The sequence below is a fragment of the Haemaphysalis longicornis genome, unplaced genomic scaffold, assembly GCF_048455015.1.
Source record: "Haemaphysalis longicornis isolate Haplotype H1 unplaced genomic scaffold, Haemaphysalis longicornis Haplotype H1 scaffold_5, whole genome shotgun sequence".
Lineage (NCBI taxonomy): Eukaryota > Metazoa > Arthropoda > Arachnida > Ixodida > Ixodidae > Haemaphysalis > Haemaphysalis longicornis.
Window position 1 is genome coordinate 14,701,306 of NW_027526385.1, and position 10,991 is coordinate 14,712,296.

Sequence of the window (10,991 nt, forward strand, 5' to 3'; positions counted from 1 at the left end):
TTTACTGGCTAGTATAAGCAACGTGTGTGGAATTGTAATTTTTTCTCTGCTTCTCGTCTGTATGAAAAGCGAATAATACCAGTAATTGGCGACATCTTACTCCCTGCTTATCGTATGAATTGTGGTCTGTCCCAGCTATCAATTCTCACTCTGTCCTCCCCCGCGCAGGAAGGTGTTCGAGCCTTCCCTGTTCATCTCCATCTCCCACGTCTCGCACGACGACAGGGCACGTAAGGACTGCCGCATCGTTCCGCCGACGTGGCTCTCGCTCCCGAATGATGAAGTCAGTTATGGACTTAGTCTGGTGAGAAATGAATGGCCGAACTTGGCGCTGCTGATTGGAAACGGGTCTTGTTCTTATGTTTAATTCGTACTAGACGAATTGAAGAGAACGGATATTTCAGGTGGAAATGACTGCATCATTAAAGGTTAAAAAGGAATAAAGCATGCGAGTGTTGGAGTTTTATTTCTCCCGGAGTGCTGCGCTCTTCGATAAAGCGGCTCAACTTTCATGTAATCTGTTGACAACAGGATGCCTAAACACCACTAACACATCACTCGCTACTATATAGAATGATTAAATAATATTGATTGGTTGTGAGCGTAACCTGGCGACGTTTCACAGGTGATGGGGCACGGCGTACTGGAGGGCCCCGTATTAATGTTTACCTCCGGGGGGTCTTCACCGTGCGCAGAAATTTCGAATACACGGGCGTTTCCGCTTTTCGCCTCCATCAGAACAGCGGCAACCGTGGCCGGGAATCAAACACGCGCCCTCGGGCTCAGCAGCACAGCGTCTTAACCACTGCGCCACCGCGGCGGCTTAATATTTTTAAATATTAGTGCTATACTGAGAATGACAAAAATGCTTTTGTAAAATATTGCTCTATAAATTAAAACTACTACATTAATTTTCTTATATTTAATAACCAATACAAAGCATGTTTGCCTGGAAAAAGTAAAGAGCTCTTTGGCAGAATGCTTTTTATTATTATGCTGACGTTATCAATACCTTTCTCTGAGTGGTAGAATTTGTACAAACAGGTTGTTTTGCAGCGTTCAGGGTCAAGTTGAAGTCTTTTATTTGTACTTAGTGTTATCGTGGCCAGTTCAGCACTCTTTCATTGTACTTCGTATACCCGGGCAAATGTCGTAGCTATTTATTTTATTTTATTTATTTATTTATTTATTTATTGATACTGTCAATCCCTTCTGGGATTTTTACAGGAGCAGGCATAGTCAAAGAACACATTTCGAACAGATTTTTTTTTACAATAGTTAACGAAGAAGTGTAACGACGATTGACTCGAAGTACAGAGCTTGCAGTAGCACAGAAATTATTCAATACAATAGAGGCAACAGAGATAACCGGCGAAGAAAAGAAAAGATAGCGCTTGCTCATAAGGTATCGAAACCAATGCAGAAATTATACAATAATAAAAGCAATAAAGGTAAACGCCGAAAAAAGATAGCACTTGCTCAAAAAGTATCGAAATCACACACATTGGCGCACGTAGCATGGAAGACCTGTTATCGAGTAAGGAGCTCTTTGGGCTCTTCCGGCACGAGAGTGCATGTGCATGTGCAAAGCCAATACACCATCTTAAGGAGCTCGTGCGGTGGCTATTCTTTTCGATTTGAAGTCAAGCTAAGATATATTTATTGACATTTGAACTAGGCTGACGTGATGCAAAAATTGCGTTTTTGAAAGATTAGTAGTGGTGGCACTTAGAAGAAAGCACAAATCCAAAAGGTCGCTCCAAGGAAAAGTTTAATTGCGCTCTAAGCAAACTCCTCATCTATTTTATATTTCGGGAAATTTAATAGGGTTTTTGCACAAGAGCTAGCGAAGGAAAAGGTAAGGAAAATAGGTGCTGGTCTATCGTACAGCTTCATCTTGTGTCGGTTGGCTGTCTTCAGATTCCCCGTATACAAGCTAGACAAAATTGAATGCCAAACACAAACCCAATGTGAAACGATACGGTGATAATTTTGTCTGCCTTTAGCACCCTGTTTATGATAGGAAATGTTCGGCATAAACAGCATTAACAATGTGAATATACCAAGAGAATAGAAGCAATTTGTATAGAACCCGGCAGGGAAGTGCTTAAATGCCCTTGTTTCGTAAGTTCTAACCCATGTTTGAATTTCAGATATCATCCGAGTCGATTGCCTATTTTTTGACATGCTGCACATTTGCTATGGAATGAGAATATTCGGTTCACACTCGACTGCGCAGCTTACTGAGTCGATTTAAATTTGCAATTCTTGCATGAAGATCTCGAGCTGCCAGCTGCTTTCGGAGGTGGCCGAGGCTGGCGACTACATTACCCTGGCTGTCTCGTTTACGTTGAGCGGTCACATGTACAAGCCTAAAAGCGATGAACCTGAAGACTTCCAGCTTTTCAACCCTTGCGAGAACTTCGACGGAAATTACTACGTGCCTCCATACGAGGTGAGCTGCAGGAGTGCTGGAATTCCGGCTGCAAACAGTGACGTGAAAACCACCAAGTTTTTTCACAGCGAAGTTGTGTGTGGATAAGATCTATTAGATCGCTCCCGGAGACAGACAAAGCATAGACGAAGAATGTTCACTGCATAGGAAAAATTCTAAAATATTATTAATATCCCGGGACCTCAATAATTCATAGATGGCTTATATTTCTCTTTCAAAAGCGTCTTCTGAGCAAGTGCGTTGTATTCAGAGGTGTGGCTCACTTTAAGAGGACTGTTGTAAGCTTTCGGTTTGTAAGCCGGCATTCTTACACTGTGTGTTGAATATCGCACCATGGCCTTCTACGGAGACAGTATGGTTACAGCTCCAATATATAGCGCTCTCGAACGCCACTTCTGTCCCGAGTCGTGTGTACTCCGCATCACAGGTGCTTTCTCACGTTCCGGACATTGCGCAATGCCCCTGCCCCTCGGAGGGTACCTGTGCAGCCCACTAGAATCTGAGCCACCATAGGCGGGGTGATGCTGTTATAAAACATAATTCTGTGTGCCCACAAAGCGCGTGTCTTAGTGTACGACCTTATTATTCAACATATGAAATGCCTAATTATAGCAAAACCTTAGCGTACCAAATCTAGCCAGACCGGCGATTTCTTTGAACTTCCCTTTTCGCATGATGAAATGCTCGGATTTTTAACAGAGAGGGATATGCATCTCCATGCGCCTATGTTTGTTTTTGCAGGCACACTTAGTTACAGAGAACGAAAAATTCTCTAGCCAAATAATTTTACAGCCAACACTGGCAAAGCTCTGTAACTTCGCTGGTCATCGGTGAAGGCCTGAGAGAGGCGTTGAAGTTTCCTAAAGGCTTATACTCGTCACGTGGTGAGGACCCTTACTGGTTACGAGACTTCCGCTTACGTACCATTATAAATATCCCAGTTCGGTCATTCCGTCCGATATAAGGCATATCTTCAGGATATATAATTACGCGATGTGTCAATTGTTATACCAACACTAACTTTCTATGCAAAACATCACACTTTGCAGCATCATCAACCTTCCCATAGCCGGGCTCAGGCACCAGGCAGAAGCGAAAGTGACCTTGAATTAAAAATCGCGTCCCGTAAACATATGGCCCCGCAATTTGTCCTCATCCTCTTTTTAGTTAATTGACTTATTGTAGGGTGTAACACGCCGATGCAACGCAGGCGATGTGGCGCGCCGTAATGGAGGGCACCGGATTATATTTGACCACCCGGGAATCTTTAACGTGCACCGAAATCTCGTAGACACGGGTGTTTTCTTTTCGTCTTCGCCAGAAAAGTGGCCGCCGCGGTCGGGACTCGAACCCGCAGCCTCATGCTCAGCAGTACAAAGCCTCAGTCACTAAGCCACCCCGGTGGGTCAACTTAGTTAATTGTTTGACAGATGATAACAGCAGCATTTATTCCCCTACCCAGTCTAAGACTGCCCAAGCAATTCGTTGAATTATTGAGAGCATTGATGCAGACGGGGCCTGCTTTTCTAACCGTTTCCTCTTACATCTCTTACAGTTATGCAAACCAAACACCGATTTCTTCGACAACGTTGAAAGAAGCGACTATTATATGTTCACCTTCGACATCTCTGCTCAACGAGCACTGACATTCGAAGGCCTCACGGCAATACAGAACAAGGTAAGCGCGCCACGCTCGAGGGCGACTTTCAAATTAATGATCGTGTTGTGCCTCTTTTACCTTGTACCCATGGCCGGCTTTGTTGTTCGAGGCTTACATTGTCTTGACAAGAAAGGTGCTTCGTGAAGAAGATCAAGATCAGCTTTTGACCTTATTAAGGGCGTTTTCGGTCAAGGAAGTCACTTCTACGCAAACAGTGCTGTGAAGTTTGTGTCGCGAGATGCATTTAATGCGACGAAAAACCGTCATGTCACAGGATTCGAAATCCCTCTGTTTTTCGCTTCCGTCATTGACACCTGATTACTTTTTTTTCGGAAGGCTACACCAGAATGAGCTCTGGCATGGCTTGGTGCGCAGAATATTAGCTTATGAGCCGGCAGCCGGCCAACATCAATGGGATAAAATTCTAGAACATTTTCTGCCGACAACAAAAAGCAAGCCACCACAGGCAGGCAAAAATTCTGGCCGTTATTCCTCATTACCCGCCGGTTTTAATATTTCCTCACCAATCTTCAGTGCAGCCACTTGCATATGGGCCTTTTTGGGTAGGGATGAGGGTGCTGCTGACGACAGTCCAGCACAGGCGTAATCAAAAATATTTTTCAACGGAATTAATACGCTGCCTGCAAAAATAATAATAGGAATCATATTCTGCACACAAAAAACGTCCCATTTTCGTTTTATTATCCCAATGTCGGTTTTCTATTTTAATATGTAGATGCAGTTCTTTAATGGCGTGGAAGAAAATGCGCTTAAAGAAGGGGGGAAATGCTACTCCTGAGAAAGCTTGAGGGGGGGGGGGGGGTGGTTCTGGCACCAAAACACGCCTCCGGCTACAACCCGTCATTGCAGGTATGTCTATCAGGAGAATTCTTCGCTGTGCCATGGTTGACCAACTCCGTGGATGGTAATATGTAACTAGTGAGTTTATATGGCGTGCCGTTTATTCGGGGAAACCGACGGCAGGCTGTTTTGGGGTCGGTACTTCCAATAGCGGCGAAATAAGAGAAAACCGCAAGAAATACTCACCCATGCCTTAAATTAACTAAGTTCCCCTAACCTAACAAGAGATTTTCTCAATTTTATTTTACACTGAACGGTGGGATAAAGGGGAATGAATTATGATGGCGAACGTAGTTATGGTAGAAGAAACTGCTACTACCACATGTGTTTTGACGGACAGGTTTTCTAAACAAAACGATTACTAAAGGGTGTCAATATATACCTTTCATACTTTCATTTCGTATATCTCCCGCAGTGCAGCGTTATTCTGAACATTGCCCCAAAACTGGGCACAAAGGAGAGCTGTCATCCAGTTCCCTAGTCACATGAAAAATTGCAGACCAATTTGTAAAAGTAAATCTCCCCCTCTGTACTGACGCGCGGGGCATTCAGTGGATGCTTAATTGCATGTTACTCAGCCGTTCTACTGCCGCATGCGTAGGAATTACCTGTTTAAAACAAGACCGTACTCCAACCAACCCTAACCTATTAAAACGTGCAGTTGAACTTTATGGCTTTATTTCGAAATAAACATCGTAATCAGTGCACAATCCGTTTCAGGACATTGGAGACAGAGGGTAAAAAGCTTCAACATTATCCGTAACTCTTTAGGCTCCGAAAGGGCTCGGCTCTTATATACATCAGAGTTTGCGATGACCCCGGTCTCCCCGTCAAATACAGAAAACCTCTGTAAAGTCCTCCGTAGAATAATTGATAGGTGTGACCACTGGGGAATGATTTTAAACACAAATAAAAGTGCCCTAATGCGCATTACACCCAAAAAAGCACCTTTAGGCTGCAACTATAAGTTGGGATCATCACCCTTATAAAAGGGCATCCCAGTAAAATATTTGTGTTTGACATAAGAAATACTTTATCTTGAAATGATCACATTGACATTGTATCTTCATCCGGTTTTCTTAAGCTGTATTTTTTAAAACAGAAACCTAAAGCCAATCCCTTTATTGTTAAATAAACTATTGAGTTATTTAAAAGCCAACTCAGAAGGCACGTGCGCATTCGTGTTCGCACAGACTCCCGGAACCAAGCTCAGTCTCCGCCGCGGGAAGGACATAAGCTGCGTGTTTTGTTACGATATGTGCCCCAGGAAACATTTGATCTTCTGCCTCGCGTGTAGAAAGACCGTGGTTCGAATCCCGGTGCCGGGAAATCCCCCACTCCCCCACCCCCCCAAAAAGAAAAAAACCTCGCAATTCTGCAATTGCAGTTGGAGCTTGGGGTGCGGCCTGACCCCGGCGACCATTGCCGGTAACACACTCCCTCACCAGAGAAGGATTGGCCACCCTGGTGTAGTAACGGCCACAACCTCCCACGAATACGCCAATTAACCCACGCACCTCAGTCTCCAGCGGCTGCGAAGGAACTGACCACGGCGGCGGTCAGACCTGTGACGCAGCAGGGGGTGCTAAGAATCCGTGGAACCGGACAGGCCGCCATGGGAGTCTGAACCTGGCAACGTTTAACCCGAGAACCTTATCTAGTGAAGCGAGTCTAGAGGTGTTGTTCGAGGAATTAAAAGACATCAAATGGGATGTCATAAGGCTTAGTGAAGTTACGAGAACAGGTAAGCATTTACGGTGCTGAAAAATGGACATGTTCTATGTTACTGTGGTCTAGAGGACAGAAGAGAACTGGGCGAAGGATTTCTAGTCAATAAAAGCATAGCTGGTAACATAGAATAATACTATAGCATTAACGAAGGGCAGCAGATCTCGTAATTAGGCGCAATAAGAGGTACAAGCTCAAGGTGGTACAGGGCTATGCCCCCACATCCAGCCATGGCGACAAGGTAGTGGAACGCTTCTATGAAGATGTAGAATCGGCAATGGCTAAAGCAAAAACACATTATACCGTAGTAATGGGAGATTTTAATGCTAAAGTAGGCAAGCATCAGGCTGGAGACAAGGCAGTTGGGAACTATGGTCTGGGGTGTAGAAATAACAGGGGGGACCTACTAGTTGAGTTTGCAGAACGGAATAACCTACGCATAATGAATTCCTTCTTCTGTAAACGGGAGAGCCGGAAGTGGACGTGGAGGAGCCCGAATGGGGACCATAAAAATGAAATAGACTTCATATTATGCGATAACCCTGGCGTTGTGAAGGATGTGGAAGTGCTCAGAATGGTAAGGTGTACTGACCATCGTATGGTAAGATCTCAAATTAATCTAGATTTGAGGAGGGACCGTAACAAGCTAGTACGAAAGAAGCCGATTAATGAGCTAACAGTAAGGCATAAAGTAGAGAACTTCAAGATCGCGCTGCAGAACCGGTACTTAGCTCTTACTGAGGAAGCCGAGCTTACGACACAGGAAGCCAGCCACAACCTTACACGCATTATCCCGGAGTGTGCAGTAAAGTCGGGGGCACTATGGCTATACAGGATACTGGTAAACTTTCCCAGGAGACGAAAGATCTAATTAGAAAACGGAAAACCATGACAATCTCCACCCCAGCTGACAGAATAGAACTAACGGAGCTTTCTAGGTTAATCAAAAGGTGTAAAACAGCTGACATACGGAAGTATAATATGGAGAGGATCGAATATGATGTAAAGAACGGAGGTAGCCTGAACGCAGAAAAGACGCGTATTGGCATGGGGAAAATCAGATGTATGCACTTAAAGACAAGCAAGGCAATGTCATCACAAATAGGGATAACATAGTCACAGTGGCCGAGGAGTTCTATAGGGATCTTTACAGAAGCCAGGCCATCCAGGATAATGCCGAACGAGAAAGTAGTTCAGAGGAGATAGACATCCCGCCAGTAGCGACCGAAGAAGTAAGGAAGGCTTTGAAAGAAATGAAAGGGGGCAAATCACCTGGTGAGGATCAGATAACAGCAGACCTCTTGAAGGATGGCGGAGAAATTGTACTTGAAAAACTGGCAAACCTGTATACGCAATGCCTAATGACCGCATTGGTACCGGAATCTTGGAAGAACGCGAACATCATCCTAATCCATAAGAAAGGCGACATGAAGGACTTGAAAAATTATAGGTCGATCAGCTTACTGTCAGTCGTCTACAAGGTGTTTACAAAGGTAATCGCTAACCGAATCTCTGCAACATTAGATTTCAGTCAACCTAAAGAACAAGCAGGGTTCCGTAAAGGTTATTCAACAATAGACCATATTCACACGATCAATCATGTGATAGGGAAGTGCGCTGAGTATTCTGAACCCCTATATGTATCCGTCATAGATTATGAGAAAGCATTCGACTCGGTCGAAACCCCAGCAGTTATTCAGGCATTCACGCATTACGGAACCAGGGAGTAGATGAGCCTTATGTTAAAATACTAGAGAATATCTAATATGGGTCCACAGCTGCCATCATCCTCCATAAGGGGAGCAGTAAAATACCTATAAGGAAATGCGTCAGACAAGAAGACACAATCTCTCTAATGTTATTCACAGCATGTTTACAAGAAGTATTCAGAACGTTGAATTGGGAACAGGTGGGAGTAAGAGTTAATGGAGAATACCTCGGTAACCTCAGATTTGCTGATGACGTTGCCTTGCTAAGTAACTCGGGGGACGAATTGCAAAGCATGCTTTCCGCACTAGACGAACGGAGTAGAACCGTGGACCTGAAAATTAATATGCAGAAAACTAAAGTAATGATCAATAACCTCGGGACAGCACAACAGTTTGGGATAGGGGGCGAAGTAGTAGACATGGTAAAAGAATACATCTACTTAGGCCAAGTTGTGACCACGGATCCCAACCATGAGGCAGAGATAATTAGAAGAATCAGAATGGAGTGGAGTGCATACGGCAGACATTCTCACATAATGAATAGCAGCCTACCTTTACCCTGAAGAATAAAGTGTATAACAGCTGAATCTTACCGGTACTCACCTACGGGGCAGAAACTTGGAGGCTCACTAAGAGGGTTCAACTTAAATTGAAAACGACTCAGAGGGCAATAGAGCGGAAAATGATAGGTGTAACATTAAGGGACAGGAAGAGAGCGGAGTGGGTCAGGGAACAAAGGCGTGTTAAGGACATACTGGTGGAAATTAGGAAGAAGAAATGGACGAGGGCAGGGCATGTTATGCGCTTGCAAGATAACCGTTGGTCATTAAGGGTAACAGAGTAGATCCCTAGAGAAGGCAAGCGTAGCAGGGGGAAGCAAAAAGTTTGATGCGCGGATGAGATCGAGAAGTTTGCAGGGACAAATTGGTCACAGTTGGCACAGGACTGGAGTAATTGGAGAATAATGGGAGAGGCCTTTTCCCTGCAGTGGGCCCTGCAGTGGGCGTAGATAGGCTGGTGATGATTGAGTTCTTACTCCCTCATTAGACCAAAGCTCGAGTACGCGTGTACAATTTGATACCCGTTCACATCTTCTAACATCAGAAACTTGGATAAAAATAAGAAGGAATGCCGCCAGGCTGATATATTCTAAATTTTTACTTTATCATTCCCCTCAGATTTACTGCGTCATAGTAACATTCTTTTACTTCAAGTACGTCGGATGACACTCCGTCTAGATTTCCTTTCTCTCCTCGTGAATGGAAAGCTTTGACTAGACCTGATTCCTTCCTCAAGAAAGTCTACACGCCATGATCACCCGGAAAAGTTTACGCCATAGTTTGCTTGTAAAGGCCTGTTCAAGATTTCTTGTTCCCCCAAGCAAAAAATGATTGGAACGCTGATATTCCACCCCGTAGTGTTAACTCCCTTACTTGATGTTCTCATGTTTATTTTGTATTGTTGTTTTTCTTCTTGTTGTTGTAAAGCGTCTGTCCTGTTTTGACCTATGAAAGGTTTGCAGTATGTACAAAAATAAAAATAAATAAATAAAAAATAAATAAATAAAATAAATAAAATAAATAAATAAATAAATAATAAGTAATAAAGAAATAAAAATAAATAAATAAATAAATAAATACATAAATAAATAAATAAATAAATAAATCAACATCGCAGTAACACGCTTGGGATCCGTGATGCATTATACAAGGAACAGCAGTCGTACAGTCAAGTCATATCTGTGTTTTTCGGTATTCATGGCGCAGGTATGCGAAGCGAAGAGCGTCTGCCAAGAAGTGACCTTTGGCGTGGCAGCCTACGACGTGGAATACGACGACCAGCCGCGCAATTTGCAGTGCACGGAGTTTGGTCTCGTCGGTCCTTTCGGCCGCGTTGCGCTACTGAAAAAAATGAACACGTACCTCACTACTCTGACCGCGGCAGCCGCTTTCGACGAATACGAATGCTTTCGTATCGAATTTTTGTAATTTCTGACGACATGGACACATGCCACTAGCAGCATATATGCTGCAAATAAAAAAAATCGCCAAGCACCCCCTCGTTCCTTTCTTTGAGCAAGCATGCAACGTCCACAAAAGAAAACAGATCATGTAGATATGCCCAACAGGGAATTTTCGATAGTGCGTAAACACCTGTGCACGTCCTTATGTCCACGCATACACCTTTACCAGTATCTTTACATTGAAGACCGCACGCTTTAGTGCCCCAGGCGCTTTGTAAAGGGCCCTGGTAAGATATGGATCATTCAGTATTGAAAATCTCTAGTAGTAGTAGTAGTAGTAGTAGTAAGTATTGTTGAATAAGGCCGACTTAGCCTTGCATAGCTGCCGGCAATTGCTCCGCCTAATCGTCCGCAATACCATATCAAAACTCTCAAAGTCATCACACCTCCCTTAGTCCTAAAATAACAGACACGCAATGTCACCACACCTCACTAGTCCTGTGGACTGCAAGAATCCGAGTAGGAGATGAGACATCTCTCTTCGCACAATCCAGTGGTCCTAGGAAAAATAATGTCCTCCGGTGTAGCATGGGGCACTCTTAACTTCTGGAGATC

The 10,991-nt window shown here is 43.9% G+C and overlaps 1 protein-coding gene across 1 annotated transcript; it reads left to right on the forward strand.

Moving 5' to 3' along the window:
* The first annotated feature begins 2,302 nt into the window (after positions 1-2,302).
* LOC144139059 (uncharacterized) lies at positions 2,303-10,403 on the forward strand. Its single transcript, XM_077671548.1, has 3 exons — positions 2,303-2,455; positions 4,011-4,133; positions 10,180-10,403. The coding sequence occupies exons 1-3, from the start codon at positions 2,363-2,365 to the stop codon at positions 10,399-10,401; spliced, it is 438 nt and encodes a 145-aa protein (XP_077527674.1). The 5' UTR covers positions 2,303-2,362; the 3' UTR covers positions 10,402-10,403.
* Positions 10,404-10,991: the final 588 nt, after the last annotated feature.